This window comes from Dendropsophus ebraccatus, chromosome 15 (assembly GCF_027789765.1).
Source record: "Dendropsophus ebraccatus isolate aDenEbr1 chromosome 15, aDenEbr1.pat, whole genome shotgun sequence".
Taxonomy (NCBI): Eukaryota; Metazoa; Chordata; class Amphibia; order Anura; family Hylidae; genus Dendropsophus; species Dendropsophus ebraccatus.
The window spans coordinates 54505494-54523987 of record NC_091468.1 but is presented as its reverse complement, the minus strand read 5'-3'; the positions used below and the strand labels follow the sequence as shown (position 1 = coordinate 54523987).

The 18494-nt window shown below is 42.0% G+C and overlaps 1 protein-coding gene across 1 annotated transcript in view; it reads left to right on the top strand.

The window, feature by feature from the left end:
* PLEK (pleckstrin) overlaps positions 1 to 16221 on the top strand; it is a 32105-nt gene extending 15884 nt beyond the window's left edge. Inside the window, exons 4-9 of the mRNA XM_069954537.1 lie at positions 2165 to 2256; positions 5520 to 5704; positions 6915 to 7016; positions 13461 to 13544; positions 14763 to 14826; positions 15111 to 16221. Coding sequence (XP_069810638.1) covers positions 2165 to 2256; positions 5520 to 5704; positions 6915 to 7016; positions 13461 to 13544; positions 14763 to 14826; positions 15111 to 15250 — 667 coding nt within the window. The 3' untranslated portion in view covers positions 15251 to 16221. The remainder of the gene's footprint in view (positions 1 to 2164; positions 2257 to 5519; positions 5705 to 6914; positions 7017 to 13460; positions 13545 to 14762; positions 14827 to 15110) is intronic.
* The last annotated feature ends 2273 nt before the right edge of the window (positions 16222 to 18494 follow it).

Below are 18494 nucleotides of genomic sequence, written 5' to 3'. Positions count from 1 at the left end.
ATCTTCATCTCATCAATAACAGCAAGTATTCTCCTCGGTATCGTCATACCCAGCATCATTCTCAGGGAACTACTACTCCCATCCTCCGTTAAGACTCCTCAGTTGTATACAAGTTTGCCTATCACTCGTTGCATCCAGAGACTGTTGTTATTGACAAATTCCGTGTTAATAAAAACACAACTCCTGTTGTTTCTGAACCCTGGCATTGGTCTAGTTATTGGTGCCTTGACTAAGGGCAACGAAGAATTGCTGGGGTCCCGCATGGTCAGGTTCCCGTGGGTTAGTCACCTCCCCTCGTGCCATAACCGTGACCATAACATCTGGCAAGTGGCAACCCGGGTCCTACCTACCACTACCAACAACTACTACCCCCAGCGGGTCACCCCATCGCATATGCGTGGTCAGTGGCCAATGATTTTAGGTCAGGGCCTAAAGAAACGGCCAGCTGATGATCGTTACATCGGCTGATTGTTGTCTCTATTATACTTACTAGCTCCTTGTACTTATAATAATCCCACCCACTGATTATTAATGTTGCATGAATAAAGACCCTATTACACAGATCGATAATCCGTTAAATCGGCCAATTCGTTCAATTATCGCTCTGTGTAATAGAGACAACAATCAGCTGATGACAACAATCATCAGCAATTTGATCTCAGATTAACCCTCCTGACATTACAAAGATGCTACAAATTAGCAAATAAAGCCAGTCAGGGACTTGTTTACATCAGTCTTCTCAGAAGGGAGGGGGGTGAGACAGAAAAGCTCAAACAGTTTTTTGTGTCTTCAGGAGAAAGCAGCAGCTCAGAACTGGGGGAAGGAGACTGAATAGATAATAACATATATGGAATGAATTGTTAGTTTCACCATGGGCAGCAACATATGAAAAGTTGCTAGTTTAAGCAGAATACCCCTTTAACACGTGGTTTGACACCTACATATTGAGGAGGTAGTTTACACTCTGTTGGCTTAGCTCTGAGGGTGAGAATGTATTTGCTACTGAACATGAGACATTTCCTTTGGGTGATATGAAGAACATAGTAAATAACGCTGAGGTTAACACTCACAGACTTGGCATTGTGAACAGGACACTGTGCCTCAGCGTGCAAGAACAGCAGATTTTTTTCTGTAACCATGGAAACACATAGGTCCACAGGAACTGGCAGGAGCACCCGACTCAGTCCTAAGACTATTATGAAGCAAATGAGTCAGATTTGATCGACAGTTGAGGAGTGAAGCGCTCTGACGCTTTTCCCACAGCTGTATATAGGGAACACAGTGGGTCTTGAGAGTGAGAAAATGTTAAAAGTTAACTGCACATGACAGTACTGCTTGAAATACAGCTAGTTATAGGGTTTACAATCTTAGGCCATGTTCACATGATGTGAAAACAAGGGCCACAGAATGGCCGCTGTCTAAGATGTTTACCCGGCCAATACTGCAGTATCGGCTGGGTGAACATCACTTCATCTTAACTGGAATATGGGCATATTCGGGTATGCCTGTTCTCAAATAGCCATAGCAGGCAATGTAAAGTACGTCCGGGAGCCGTACTTTACATTGTTTGCTCAGTCTATTACATGCGACCGCTGTTAACTGAATAGCGGCCGCACAAAATAGACATGTCAGTTTTTTGTGCGGCCACATAGCATGGCGGCCGCTGGGTATACGGTGTGTATACACTGCAGCTTTTGTTGTGTAGAAACTAATGTAAAGCAGTGTCAATAAACAGCGGCCTTTGTTGCAATCTGCAACAACGGTTGTTATATATTGAAAAAAATACATTATGTGAAAGTGGCCCTAATCTTTTGTGATTGTGTCATCTGACCCTGCAGCAATACTACCTGCATTTTTTTTAAAATATATATTGAAAAAGATGAGGAAGGGAAAAACGTGTGACTTCAGGATCAGACTACATACATGGCCTGTTGGTTGTCTGTTACCACGGAAACATATGGACATGCTCAGGCGCTGTAGACATGAAATGATTAGAAATTGTTCATAATCTTTACAGGTGTTGATCTGGATCCGCAGATAATATAATATATTATATAAGATAAATAAGAATATAAGATATATAATATAAAGTGAATTGTTTTCTGGGGCAGAAGGGGTGATAAGTTATTTTTTTTTCCTAATCAAATCATCTTCCTATTCATAGTGAGTTATGTAACACCATGAAAGATCCAAACCAAGGAATTAAAGAAATTAAGTTGGAGAAGGACAAAAAAGTGTTCAATAACTGTTTTACAGGTATGTAAATATGAGGTGGGGATACAGATAACCTAGAATAGGGCTGCGCTTATTTTTTTTAGATATGAGTCTATTATATTAGATTGTATTGTATTAGATATGAGTATTGTATTAGGCCAGGTTTATACTATGTAAGATAGTGGCCGTTCTGTGGTCAGTGAAGGTTATCCCGGACGGTACTGCGGTACCGGCCAGATGAACTTTATTTTTTTTAGAATTGCATACCGGTGTGCCCGCATCCCAATACCCCGACGGAGCCGCACTTTACATTGTCTGAACTGTCAGTGTTGTGCAGCCGCTATTCAATGAATAGCGGGCGCACAAAACTGACATGTCAGTGTTTTCTGTGGCCGCAAAGAATCTCAGATGTATCTCGGATGTATACAGCATGTATACACTCCGGCCGGGATTCCATTAAGATAAATGTGATCGACAATTTCATTAAATAACGGCAGTGGTTGCAAAACTGAAATTTTACGTAGTGTGAACTTAGCCTTAGGTTGTACTTAACATAACATATTACTAACCCTTGATAGTAAAACAATCAAACTGGATAGTAATGATATTGCAACATACATTACAACATCATATCCTGTCAGCCAAAAGCTTTATGTCACGTCCTCTTCACAAAAGGTGAGTTGTCTATTTGCCCATACACAACTGACTTTATCAGATAACTATGTATAAACCTTAGATTATATCTATATAGAGGTTGATCTAGAATAAAGAAGATATATCAACATAGCAGGGGATTATTTACTATAAATATTCTGTTAGATAGAAGACATTTAAATCTGAATGCCTTTCTTTAAAGTCGTAAAAATGTAAATTATGAAAATCAAAAAACAAAATGAGTGCACATTTACTAATTGTAAGAGAGTGCAGAGAACTAGGTCAGAAAAACTGATGAACTGATGAACCCCTGAGGAAGTCAGCAGATAGATAATGGAATGTAAGGGGCAGGGCTTGGTGCAGGGACCACTCCTTCTCCAATATCGTGGTATTATCATTTACTGGGCATAGTGCTTATTACATGTTCATTGTTCACACGTTTATACCTTCTGAATAACTTGTTTGCCATTTAGGGACATTTTTTGTATTGTCTTTTTTGGTGGGAGTAGGGACAGCAGACCAATATATTGTATGGTGTCTGTCTGTGAGTGTACCTGGCTTGAGGGTGGGATGGATTCTAATCCCTCTTCAGTAGTTTTATTTTTGTATACAGCGCTGGTTTCAGCTTTTTATGTCTAATGAAATTCATATTTTTACATTACTTATTGTGTGATGTGCATAGTTTCTTATGCTTTTTTTTTCCAAAATTATAAATTATGGTCAATAGATTCTGGAAATGGGTAACTAAGCCAATGATTCAATTTGCCACACTTGGGAGTCAGAAGATATTTACTTAACTATGATCATGCTTTATTATTGTATTGTTTTGTGTATTTGTACCATCTATCTATATCATAAAAATCAAAGTCTGTCTGTCTGTCTGTCCCACATAGACTTCCAAACGCCTGAACCGTTTGACCCCAAATTTGGCCCACAGATACATTGGGTTCCCGGGCAGGTTACAGCGAAGGTCCCGTCCCCGCCAGATGTACAGGAGGGGAGGGGGAGGGGGAAGAGCGGCGCCCCATAGAGATGAATTGGAAAATCTCCTTACTGCTCACACATAAATAGCTGCAGCTGCCCAGAGAAAACGGCAGTTGGGAGCCTATAGGATTACTACTTTCATTTTCACAGGGAGTTGTGGTTGCTAGGGAAGCTGCCTCACAACAGATCCACAGAAATAAGTGGTAGACCCCCTACTCCATCTATACAGTACAGGTATACAGGACCCCCTACTCCTACTATACTGTACATGTATACAGGACCCCCTACTCCATCTATACAGTACATGTATACAGGACCCCCTACTCAATCTATACAGTACATGTATACAGGACATTACAGGTATACAGGACCCCCTACTCCTACTATACAGTACATGTATACAGGACAGTATTACCAGCTGCTGCTGCCCTAAGCACTAAACCTGAAGATGCCCCATCCTCACTCACCAATTAGCATCAAGCCTGACCAATACCGCCATACTGTGACTGGATAACACCGCCATACCAGACCTGACCAATACTGCCATACTGTGACTGTATAACACTGTCATAACACACCTGACCAATACCACAATACTGTGACTGGATAACACTGCCATACCAGACCTGACCAATACCACCATACTGTGACTGGATAACACTGCCACACCAGACCTGACCAATACCGCCATACTGTGACTGGATAACAATGCCATAACACGCCTGACCAATACCACCATACTGTGACTGGATAACACTGCCATACCAGACCTGACCAATACCACCATACTGTGACTGGGTAACACCGCCACACCAGACCTGACCAATACCGCCATACTGTGACTGGAGAACACCGCCATACCAGACCTGACCAATACTGACACACTGTGACTGAATAACACCGCCATACCAGACCTGACCAATACCGCCATACTGTGACTAGATAACACCGCTATACCAGACCTTACCAATACCGCCATACTGTGACTGGATGAATCTGCCATACCAGACCTGACCAATACCGCCATACTGTGACTGGATAACACTGCTATACCAGACCTTTCCAATACCGCCATACTGTTACTGGATGAATCTGCCATAACACACCTGACCAATACCACCATACTGTGACTGGATAACACTGCCATACCAGACCTGACCAATACCATCATATTGTGACTGGATAACACTGCCACAGCACCTCCACCAACTCTATACTACAGGTATACAGAACCCCAAACTATACACTACAGGTATATAGGACCCCAAAACTATACACTACAGGTATACAGGAACTCCACCAACTATATACTAAAGGTATACAGGACCCTCAAACTATACACTACAGGTATACAGGACCCCCGAACTATATACTTCAGGTATACAAGACCTCCACCAACTCTATACTACAGGTATACAGCACCTCCACCAACTCTATACTACAGGTATACAGGACCCCTTATACACACTGACACTTTATACCCGGGCAGTGTCGGGTACATTTTCTAGTGTAAAACATATGTTGGACTGAGTGCTTTTTTAAGCAGCTGTTTGTCAGCCTTTTCCACTAGATGATATAGTGTCTTGCCCCGATGGTCTCATATAGTTTATACTGTAGACTCGTATGTATTTCGTATTAATGTGCCGGTATCTCCCGTGTCATTACAGGTACTTGTGTTATCGATTGGTTAGAAGCTAGCAGATCAGTCAGAAACCGCCAAGAGGGACTTGTCTTGGCTTCTGCTTTACTCACTGAAGGTCACCTGCAGCCTGCCGGAGATGTATCAAAGAGCGCTGCCGAAGGCTTAGCGGAAACAACATTTCTCGATAGTACTGAGGCCTTATATTACTTTGTAAGTGGTTATAACTCATGTTTTCTTATATGCCAATAGGCATCCTGTTCCTGGCTCCAATACTAAAATCCCTTTTTAGGCCATGTTCCCACACAGTATTTTTGCTCGGTATTTCGTAACCAAAACCAGGAGTGTATTAAAAACACAACACACGCTGTTGAAATTAAGTAGATGGCCGTCATTTAATGGCAAATAATTGCTTATTCTAAAACAACGGCTGTTATATGTTATTAAATGGTGGCCAGCCACTCAATTTCAACAGTGTGTGTGAACAGAGCCTTTCTGTGTTTTCAATCCACTCCTGGTTTTGGTGGCAAAATAATGAGCAAAAATACTGTGTGTGAACATAGCCTAAAAATGAAGACATAGACATAGACACCCCCAATGATCAGCTGATTGATGTGTTTCCAGCTTTTAAAGTGCTGCCTACTGCCGGGGAAAAGTAGTATTGCAGGACCAAACTCAGTACATTGAGTATCTATCTATCTATCTATCTATCTATCTATCTATCTATCTATCTATCTATCCATTCACATACTGTATATATTTATTTTTTTGTCAGAATGGGCAAGTATATCCCTTTGTTGTATTACTAAGCAACTAAACAACATAAAAATCTGGTCAAAAAGGTTCAATGTAATCAATGAAAACTGAATTCTATCTGAACCATACAATATATAACCTATTACAATTTTGTGTATACTACTGACTTTCTGAAATAGTCCTAAAAATCTAAAAATGTAACGTAAGTCTCATTCAAACCAGTATGTGACAGTACTTTTTCAAGCGAATATACCACTAGATTTTTTTAATGAACAGACTGGAGCAGGGTGCCAATGCTGCTGTCCTTTTTTTGACCCGCTGCCCGGTTCCCGCACATGTTGCCGGTCTATTACCGAGCATCGACTGGGCATGAAGCCATGAAGGCGGCCCCCAGTGTGACGATCTGCCCTTCCCTCTAAGACGCGTCTCCATTGATTTTAATGGAGCTGCATCACAGAGGGGGAGGGGAGATCGTCATACAGGGGACCGACCTGCCTTCAGTGCTTGGTAATAGACCGTCGCCATGTCGGGAACCAGACGGTGTTTCAAAAAGAGGACCATGGCGCTGACATCCCCAAGCCGGTCTGTTCATGTCAAAAACTATTGGTACATTAAGTAATTTTTTTAAGTGATATTCTCAGTATCTTCTGTGGTTTCCCCTATACAGCCAGACAGTGGATTCTTTTGTGAAGACAACTCTAGCGATGATGAAATTGTCAAAGAACAATTTCGAGGAATTATTGTGAAGCAAGGCTGTTTGTTGAAGCAGGTATGTTTGAGATAGCACATTATCCACTTATTTTAGAAGCAGATGCTAGCCTTGGTTGCCAGACCTTCTGTAGCCTAGCCACCACCTTAGTGCTTGAGGAGGGATCATTGATACTATTTTAGTATAACAGCTCCTTAGCACAAAGCACTGGTCTACAAAAATGTTTTGCTGAATTTGGCGACACTAGCTCTTTTTCCCAAAAACTGCCATGTGTGAAATCAGCATCAAAGTACTATGCAAAAGTTTCAGGCAGGTGCGGGAGAACGACAACCCCGAAAGGGGTTGTCCAGCGAAAATTATTTTCCTTTCACATCAACTGGTTTCAAAAAATTATATAGATTTGTAATTTACTTCTATTTAAAAATCTCAAGTCTTCCTATACTTATCAGCTGCTGTATGTCCTACAGGAAATTGTTTTCTTTTCAGTCTGACACAGTGCTCTCTGTGCTTTCTGAGACAGGACCTGTCTGTTACTATGATCGATACTACGATCGTTTGCTCCATCTGATCCCAGCAAATGAATAAACAATTTGGATTACACTGAATGATTAGTGAACGATCAGCGAACAAATGTGGAATTACAGTGAATGATTAGCAATGATTTTAGGTTCAGCTCAAAAGATGCCATCAACGCCACATAAGCGATTTTTCGATTGTTGCCCACATTCAAATGGAACAATTATAATTTAAATTCAAACGATATAACGATTTTCACAATAATCGTCCCGTGTAGTAGAGCACTTAGTTTTCAGCACCTGACACATGGTTAGTAAGGGGTAGAGGGCTCTGTTTAAAGCCCAGGCATCTGCATATTATATTTACCCTTTTACCATTGTTTAATAGCTATTCTAATATATACAGAATAATTTTTTTTTTATTTTGAAAACAAGTAGTATAAACAATTCTGGTGTAGATTTGTTCAAATTTAGCAATGTTAATATCATATATATATATATATATATATATATATATATATATATATATATATATATGAGTGCATCGTTTAGTTGCTTGACCTTTGGACGTTTTCTTGATAATCACCATGTGGTTCACCCAACACCAGAAGTGACTCATGGTTTCACAGATAATGATAGAGAGGCGTTTCCTCAGGGGGACGAGGGACCCTCCGCTGTCGCACACATTCACTTCCTCTTTCTGTGACATTTTATAATAATATTTATACTGCTGTATTCCCCTGATAGACCGCCGCTTACACCTCTATGTCTTATCAAAAGGGAAGCTCCTAATAATGCTTTTATTTGTATAGTGCCAATGTATCCATTAGGGCTTAGATTAAAGCCTGGCTTTGGAAATACAATTAATTAACACAAAGATACTGCCCCTTGCTGTTCCTATATGATATACTTTGCTCAACAAGTCTGGAGATGTAAAGAGAGAAAAAGACAACATAGAACTTCAAAAAAGAGAAAATATGTATAGAGAGAGAAGCTGCAATGCTTCTTGGGAAATACAGCAGTCTCCTGGTCACTTAAACTGACTCTGTACCCACAATCTGTCCCCCTCCCCCAAACCACTTGTACCTTCTCATAGCTGCATTTAATCCAAGATCTGTCCTGGGGTCCGTTCGGCAGGTGATGCAGTTGTTGTGCTAAAAATCAACTTTTAACCCTTTAAGGACATGGCCCATTTTCGTTTTTACGTTTTCAGTTTTTCCTCCTTGTGTTTAAAAGGTCATAGCACTTGCATTTTTCCACCTAGAAACCCACATGACCCCTTATTTTTTGCGTCACTAATTGTACTTTGCAATTACAGGCTGAATTTTTGCATAAAGTACACTGCGAAACCAGAAAAAAATTCAAAGTGTGGTGAAATTGAAAAAAAAAACGCATTTCTTTTATTTGGGGGAAATGTGTTTTTACGCCATTCGCCCTGGGGTAAAACTGACTTGTTATGCATGTTCCTCAAGTTGTTACGATTAAAACGATATATAACATGTATAACTTATATTGTATCTGATGGCCTGTAAAAAATTCAAACCGTTGTTAACCAATATACGTTCCTTAAAATCGCTCCATTCCCAGGCTTATAGCGCTTTTATCCTTTGGTCTATGGGGCTGTGCGAGGTGTAATTTTTTGCGCCATGATGTGATCTTTCTATCGGTACCTTGATTGCCCATATACGTCTTTTTGATCGCTTTTTATTACATTTTTTCTGGATTTGATGCGACCAAAAATGCGCAATTTTGCACTTTGGGATTTTTTTGCGCTGACGCCGTTTACCGTACGAGATCAGGAATGTGATTAATTAATAGTTCGGGCGATTACGCACGCGGCGATACCAAACATGTTTATTTATTTATTTGTTTACTTTTATTTAAAACCTGGGAAAAGGGGGGTGATTCAGACTTTTATTAGGGGAGGGGGCTTTTTACTATAAACAACACTTTATTTTTTTTTTTTACACATATAATAGAAGCCCCCCTGGGGGACTTCTAGTATATACACTGTGATCTCTCATTGAGATCTCTGCAGCATAGATATGCTGCAGAGATCCATGAGATCGGCACTCGTTTGCTTTCGGCTGCTGCAGCCGAAAACGAACGAGTGCCGAGCCGAGGACGAGGTCCCGGAGGAGCGATCTCCCCCACTAGACACCAGGGAAACGTTGCCTCCGGTAATCGGAGGCAGCTGTCAACTTTGACAGCTGCCTCCGATTAGCTAATTAGCGGGCGCGGCGATCAGACCGTGCCCGCTAATAGCAGCGGTCCCGGGCTACTCGCGGCACCCGGGATCGCCGCGCGGCCCTGCTTTGAAGTGCAAGTGCGGACATATGACGTACCGGTACGTCATATGTCCTTAAGAGGTTAAACTTGTAGCCCTGTGTCAAATTGGCGTGGCCTAGAGTACCTGTGCCCTAGGCCTGCACCGCTTCTCTGTCCCTCCTCCTCATAGGAACGCTCCTGGGCAAGATTTTCTCTATTCATCACTTGTCAGAACACTGCACAGGTGCCTTAACGATCCAGCCCATGTGCAGTGTTCAGACATGCCTGGGGAATTGCTAATGGTGAAGAGGGCGGGGAGGGACAGAAGGGCGGTGCAAGTCTAATGCACAGACACTCCATGCCACACCAATTTGATACAGGGCTGCAAGTTTTAAAGTTGTTTTTTAGGACAATAACTGCATCATCTGCCGAGCGGACCCCAGGACAGATCTTGGATTAAAAGCAGCTATCTGAAGGTACAAGTGCTTTCTGTGGGGCAGATTGTGGGTAGAGTCGCTTTAATCACATTGACACCACCCGCAGAAAGTGATCAGAGTTGCAGGGAGGGAAAGAAATAAGAAGGGTAAAAATGACACTGGAGAGCGACTGTTTTCTCATGGATAGTGTTAGGGCTCGTTCACACAGAGCAAAAGCAGCTGGGGGCTCTAATTTTCTGTTTCAGTGCGGAATACAAGCATAATACAAGCGGAAATTACGCCCTGAATCAGCGCGGAAATGGGGAAAAAAGGGGGGGGGGGGAGGAGGATTCTAGTATATATTCTGGTATATGTGTGAAAAAAAGAAGGACAGAGAGAAACTAGGGTAACTGAATCAGGCGCACACCAAAATAATTAGAAAAAAAAAAATAACACTTTATTGAATACCAGCTAAACAAACAAATAAAAACATCTAAAATCCCCGTGAACGGGGAAACAAACTGCAGTACCTGTGAATAAAGGTAGGACTGCACTGCTACAATTATCTGGGCCAAAAAAATGCCCAACAAGCATGGGACTCAAAAGGGAAAAAGAAAAAAGTGTATATACAACCGTGTAGTCAAGGGATCATAGAAAAAATATGTCAAAGTATCACAGAACAATCATAAGAGTCATACCCTTGAAATATATCAGGTCCCCATGTAGCAGAAAGAAATACCCCACGCGTATCGCCGCTACATTGCGGCTTCGTCAGGAGTCAATGCAATAACAGGGAGAGCCGGTATATATACCTGTGATCCATTCAATTCCCCATGATTGACATGGCGCCAGGGAATGAGGCAGGCGGAACTGACGTCTGCGTCTGCACTCGCCGCGCTCCCAACCAATCCGGTGCGCGACGTGGTGACGCAGTGGTGCCGGGGTGAGTGGCGGGCGGAAATGGAGTCTGCGGCTGCGCGAACCACGTGACCAGAAGTTTAAGCACGTGGCGCCATGTCAATCATGGGGAATTGAATGGATCACAGGTATATATACTGGCTCTCCCTGTTATTGCATTGACTCCTGACGAAGCCGCAATGTAGCGGTGATACGCGTGGGGTATTTCTTTCTGCTACATGGGGACCTGATATATTTCAAGGGTATGACTCTTATGATTGTTCTGTGATACTTTGACATATTTTTTCTATGATCCCTTGACTACACGGTTGTATATACACTTTTTTCTTTTTCCCTTTTGAGTCCCATGCTTGTTGGGCATTTTTTTGGCCCAGATAATTGTAGCAGTGCAGTCCTACCTTTATTTACAGGTACTGCAGTTTGTTTCCCCGTTCACGGGGATTTTAGATGTTTTTATTTGTTTGTTTAGCTGGTATTCAATAAAGTGTTATTTTTTTTTTCTAATTATTTTGGTGTGCGCCTGATTCAGTTACCCTAGTTTCTCTCTGTCCTTCTTTTTTTCACACATTGCATTGTGCCTAGGGTAGTGGTCTGCACCCAGCTCTACATATTATTTTTCTTTTACCTGGTGGTACCCATCCTGTTTTCTCTAGTACACTATATTCTGGTATAGTCTAGTTTACTCGCCAAATACTCGCTGAATTTTAGCGCTGAATGCATGCGGATTCAGCGCGGATTCCTCGAGTATTCCGCGCTGAATTTGTCAAGAGCTGATTACGAGCTGAACACTTTCCTAGCTGAATACGTAGGGATTCTGCTTGCATTCTGCTTGGAATTCAGCAGCAGTTGATTTCAGGCGGAAATATTTCCTCGCGTAATCCGCCCCTTTTGCTCTGTGTGAACGTAGCCTTAGAGTAGTGGTGTATATTACTTAAGAGCTTAAAGGGGAACTATCAGCAGGTTAACCTCCTCCCGCCGCCGCAGTTAATTAACGTCGCTGCAGCCTATGCCCAACGCTGCAGCGACGTTAATTAACGATCCAGGATGACGCAGGCACAAGAGCTGCGCCTGTGTCATCCGTGGCGGGTCCCGGCTATCAGTGATAGCCGGGGACCCGCCGCTCCGGTGCTGACAGTTAACCCTACAGATACTGCGGTCAGCACGACTGCAGCATCTATAGGGCTCCAGATAGAGAATTCTCCTTCTACAGAGGAAGAATTCTCTCCGGTGTCCATCGGGGCTCTGCGAAGTGATCGCAAAGCCCCGTTGGTAGCCATGGAAACCAGAAGCCTCAGGCTTCCTGTCTATGGAAGCCATCGGGGGTTGGGAGGAAAGACAAGATAGTAACAGCGGCAGGGGACACTGGAGAGGGGGCAGAGATACGGACATCAGCTTATGGGATTATTATGATTCCATAAGCTGATGTCCAAACACGACCTGGGCATTGAGGCATCAATGACCCCAGGTTATGAAAGGGTTAACCTTTCCTAACCTTCTGATAGCTTCCTATCGCACACAGGACGCAGAAGATAAAAGGTATTTCTCTTACTTTAATCTTTGGCGCCATTCCTTTGCAATTTTAACATAGTCCTCTGTCCAGTAAGGCCATTCGGAGTGCCGCCAGAGTGCCAATCTGGCCCACTCCGCTGATAATCATTAGACGATGCAGGCCAGCCGGGGCGGAGCAGTGCTCCAAATGGCTTTACCCGACAGAGGTTCACATTAAAAATGCACAGGAACAGCGCCGAGGATGAAGGTAAGAGACATACCTTCATCCTCAGCGCCCTGTGTGAAATAGGAGGCTATCAGTAGGTTAGATTCATCTAACCTGGTCATAGTTCACCTTTAATTTATTTCAATTTTGTGGGATAACCTCTTTAGGTCTATAGTGTAAACTGCATTAAAAGCAGGTGTGAGCTTAGTGTAAATGTACTGATGCAGATATGTTAGGAACATAGTGGGGGAAGGCAGCCATCTCATTATATAAATGGCTGCTAATAAAGATCATGATTAGTGGTCGTCTATATAAGAAATGGCCGCCTTTGCCCGATATGTTCCCAAAGTGGCAACATAGCCAAAATAACAAAATAAGTTTACTTAAATTTGAACTAGATAGATATTTGTGTTTTACGGTTATGGCGCCTCCTTGTGCTCCTTTGATTCCACATAAGAACACATATGGTGTGGTCAGTTCCAGTGGTCACACATGCTCAGTAGTACAGATTCTTCTTTACACAGGTGGCTGAGTGATTCTTGCTATTGGGCAGCTCCTTCTGACTCGCACTGGACATATTAGGAGAACAATTACATTTCCAGTAATTCTGTGACGTCATTATAATTATTTTCTTCTTCTAAACATTTTAACCAAATTTCTTACAAACTCACAGGGGCATAGAAGGAAAAACTGGAAAGTAAGGAAATTTGTTCTCAGAGAAGATCCTGCCTACCTGCACTACTATGATCCTGCCTCTGTAAGATTACTTTTTGGATTTTTTTTTCTCTATAGATTTACTTTGCCTCCAGTGATAATGCAAATACTCAAAAGCATCAAACAAAAAGCATACCTCCCGACATACAACTCCCCATTTATAGAACTCTCCCACAATCCACCCAGGAACACCTCACAAATAGAGATGAGCGAACCTGGAGCATGCTCGAGTCGATCCGAACCCGAACTTTCAGCATTTGATTAGCGGTGGCTGCTGAAGTTGGATAAAACCCTAAGGTTGTGTGGAAAACATGGATATAGTCATTGGCTGTATCCATGTTTTCCAAACAACCTTAGAGCTTTATCCAAGTTCAGCAGCCCCGGCTAATCAAATGCCGATCGTTCGGGTTCGCTCATCTCTACTCATAAACCTTATTTTGGAGCAGTTTGGCACCCATTAACTATCCATTCCCAGTCTCAGTAGGCCTATACAATGGCATATGTCCGAGATAAACCTCATGGAATATTCTCGACACGAAGCCCAGGAGGCAGAGTTTATGATATTATACAATTTTTTTTTAACTAAAATTCCCTAGATAATATCATAAACCACACAATTTATACTTTTCTCTTGATGATAGGGAGACTGAATTATAGCTGGTTATTTTTTATATAGACAAAGTTACTTGATCAGAGAGAATTATTTTTATAATAAAGTATATAGTAAAGAGGATCTCAAAAATCTAAAATGTCCCAGGCCATCCCATCCCATGCCGGGTACAGGCAGGCCTAGCTCTGGTCATAGGGCTTTATCTCTTACAACAAAGACTTATATCTTGCCTTAGGCGGCAGATGACAGAGTCCTTGATGGGCCGTATGTTCCATGGAGTTGCCATAATCATACTGTCCAGCATCTTCAGCTATACCCACTTCCATCGACTCAATGATGTACAAATAGCTACTGGATCGCAAGGCAGTCAGGACTCGGAATTCAGTAAATATTTGGCAACTTGATTACCATTATATAGAAGTATACAGTACACTTTGCTGCTACTGTTCGCTGCAATTTTTTTGGATACAAACCTTTCCTACTTTGCCGTTTCAGTTTTGGCCTCACATGGCAGAAAAGATTAACCCCATTGCAGCAGGGAGAAGGGTGGCACTGTTTAATAGAAATGTACAGGGTTGAAAACCCTATAGCTGCCTGTCCACATGGATATAGCATACATTTCCCGTTAAGCAGTGTAATGTTTCTTTACAGGGAGATGAAGAACCACTGGGATCTATACATCTGCGGGGCTGTGTTGTGACTGCAGTAGAAGAAGGTAAGAAGTTGGTGAGGTCTAAATTGGGGCATAAGATATAAAAAGACCCAGGTATAAAATGCTTTGACAAAACAGGGCTCTGAAGAAAGTGTTTTTTTTATTGCCTTTTATCTTCTATTACTATGTTTTTCTATTAAGTGAAAATTTGCACCAAAAATACAAAAGAAGTAGTGTCAAAACAGACACAAAACGCTACAACAGACAAAGTGCACTAAAAATTGAGTGCACTTTTAAAGCTGCTATTTTGGATAACATGTCCTTTCTTTTACCATTGCTTTTTCCAGGGAGGAAACAAGATGTTGATGGAAATCTTTTTGAAATCATCACAGCATCTGAAATTCATTACTTGCTACAGGCTGCGTCAGCAGATGAGCGAAAAGAGTGGATTAAAGCTATTCAGACTGTCTCCAAAATCGGAAAGTAATGTGTCTCAAAGACCAACGATGGAGACTACATTCTCTATTAAACCACTGGAATAAATGCATATCATCACTATTAGAGATGTTAGATTAATTAGCATATAAAGGAAAGAGATAAATTAATTTAAAATGTATTTCAAGTATTTATTAACTGCTTCTCCCTCTTCCTTCTCCACAGACTTCTTTTGGTAGCTGTAACCTGATCTCTTAGGGCCCTTTTACACAGAAAGATTATCTGCCAAAGATTTGAAGCCAAAGCCAGGACTGGATTTGAAAAGAGGAGAAATCTCAGGCTTTCCTGTATGACCTGATCACTGTTTATAGTCTGTTCCTGGTTTTGGCTTCAAATCTTTGGCAGATAATCTGTCAAATAATCTTTCTGTGTAAAAGGGCCCTTACTTATTTAGTGTGAGTTTAGGAGGGAAAAGAAGTAAACTAGAATTTTAAATGGGAAAAATGCTTTTTTTTTTTCATTAAGATTTTTGGGGGAGATTTATTAAGGTTGTGTCCCTGGCGCATGCCAAAGAGAGGGCGCAGATTGTTGACTTCTCCTGTGTGCCCCAGCCGCCTTTCAGGCGAGCAAAGTGGCTTGGCCTTCCTCCGCGCCTATTTTATCAAGGTTTACACCTGGAAACAGGCGTAAACCAAGCAAAAATCTACAGCTTTTCCAGGGCAATGACTGCGCTCAGAAAAAGTCCAGACGGCTTTACTAAGAGAGGGCGGGGCTTTCTTGATAAATGTCCCCCTGTATTTTTTGTTATATTCACTTGATCTATTGATGAAAAATTTGTTACCATTTAATTTAAATGTAAAGTACTTTATGAGCAGTATAATACATGCTCTTGGTATATGTTGAAGGAAAACATAATAATAAATTCTGTGCAAATGTTGTTAATATAATTTTACACTTATTACCTAGACATTGCTCACAAAAAAGCAATAAAGACACAGAATACAGCAAATAAAATTGACATAAAGCGGCATACTAGTAGTATTGTACATTTTATCCGTATGCGACAGTTCTGTATTTGTAGCCAAGAAGTATCTTTATGAGCTTCAAGTAGTTTATAAATATTTTTTTTTATTTACAAAAGTCAGATTCCTAGTGATCGACTGCAATATGTTAAGAATTCAGTCTCCCACTAGAGAAATTTAGTATTTCACAATGTTTGTTACAATGAATTGGCAGTCTGTGTTATTCATGGACATGGCAGGTCCTCCAAAGCTAGAAGACATAACTAAATATTATTAATGGGTCAGTTACTTCATGGTATCTTACTAACCGTACGAATGGGCCGCACAAATGATCACTATCATTTGTGCAGCCATTTAAATACTATATACAGAGGAACAACGATAAATTTTTAAAGCCACACAAAAGATGTGATCAGTGGACAGGTAGCCATTTTCCAGCTCCCTGGCTGATGGCTGACACTTTTACATGGGCTGATTATCAGCTGAAGGCGTTTTTCTAGAAAAGCTCCTTGCCCATAATCTACCTATGTAAAGGGGCCTTTAGAAGGACCCCATCCATTAGTGATGTCAGGCAACTCAGACTCTCAAACTACATGATAAAGGTATGGTTTGTACAAGCCACAGATTTGTCCGCTCCATACAGGAAGGCCAGGGTTACAGGGAGAGGTGAGAAACTTGATGGCAACAAAACATAGGAGCACAACACTAGGAAAAAAGTGATAAAAACAAAGATGGAACATGATCATTTGTTATACCATGGTTTTTAATATGGAGAAAAACTTTTCTTCATAGTCATAGCTGAATATAAGGCAGAGTTCTCACTACCTTTGTGCCTTCCAAGGCCTGGATATGTCAGCACCCTCTTAAAATTAAGTGCCAGTTAGGGATGGTCCGAACCCGAACACTTGGCATCGGATTCCCGCTGTCTGCCCGCTCCGTGCAGCAGGCGGATACAGCGTGAGGACCGCCTGGAAAACTGGGATACAGCCTATGGCTATATCCCAGTTTTCCAGGCGTTCCTCCCGCTGGATCCTCCCGCTGCACGGAGTGGGCAGACAGCGGTAATCATTCTGGAGGGTTTGTCCGAACCCCGTCCGAACCAGGTTCGGACCATCCCTAGTGCCAGTGTATCTGTGCATGGAGTGGCACTGGTCTCATTAACTTCTATAGCCTGAATGTAGTTCACTAGTGACTTGGGTCGGTCATTTCCCACATACTGTATATACAGGTTTTCATTTCGACCTGCATAGCAAACCACACGTTTGAGTCCAAGTGAAAACTATTATAAGTAATTATATATATATATGAATCTAGTAACTAGCTACTATGATGGAGCCGTAGAAGTAAGTGGAGTCCATGCCATTCTGTGCGCAGATATGTTGGCTCCCTATTTTCGCAGGGTGCTTTAGAAGGCGCAATCGTGGTATGAATGCATCCAAAAATAGAGATGTTCCCACTCAAAACAGAGAAAGAAGCCTAAAGGGGACCACTGGACCGCCTTTGTTAAAAAAAAAAAAAAAAAAAACAACTTCCAAACAATGCAGGGTTCTTACCTATGTTTCCCCCTGACACTCACTTTATGTGGTTTTACAGTAGTCCCGCTCCTCTAATGCAGTTTTCTGCCTGCTCCACATCACTTTTTCCTCTTCTTCCCTTGCACTACTGTCAGGCTACATTTCACAGTAGTCTTTGCAATGCATGCTAAGAATGTCCTTTTTCTCCAACCGGGCCCTCCTGCCATGCCCCACCTCTCTCCACCACACCCCAGCTGGATCTCCACAAAGAGAAACAATATCTTCTGAGAGGCTTTAAAGTGACTCTGTACCCACAATCTGCCCCCCCCCCCAAACCGCTTGTACCTTCGGATAGCTGCTTTTAATCAAGATCTGGGGTCCATTGAGCAGGTGATGCAGTTATTGTCCTAAAAAACTACTTTTAAACCTGCAGCCTTGTGTAAAACTGCCGTAGCCTAAAGCGTGGGTGCCCTAACTTTGCACCACCCCTCCGTCCCTCCTCCCCATCATTAGGAATGCCACTGGCAGGATTTTTCCTATTCTTCTGCAATGAACACTGCACAGGTGCCTTAACGATCCAGCCCATGTGCCGTATTCTCACAACTGTTGAAAAGGAGACAATCTGCCAGGGGCATTCCTAATGATGAAGAGGGCGGGGAGGAGGGACAGAGAGGTTGTGCCAGCCTAAAACACAGACACTCTAGGCCACGCCAGCTTGGCACAGGGCTGCAAGTTTAAAAGTTGTTTTTTAGGACAATAA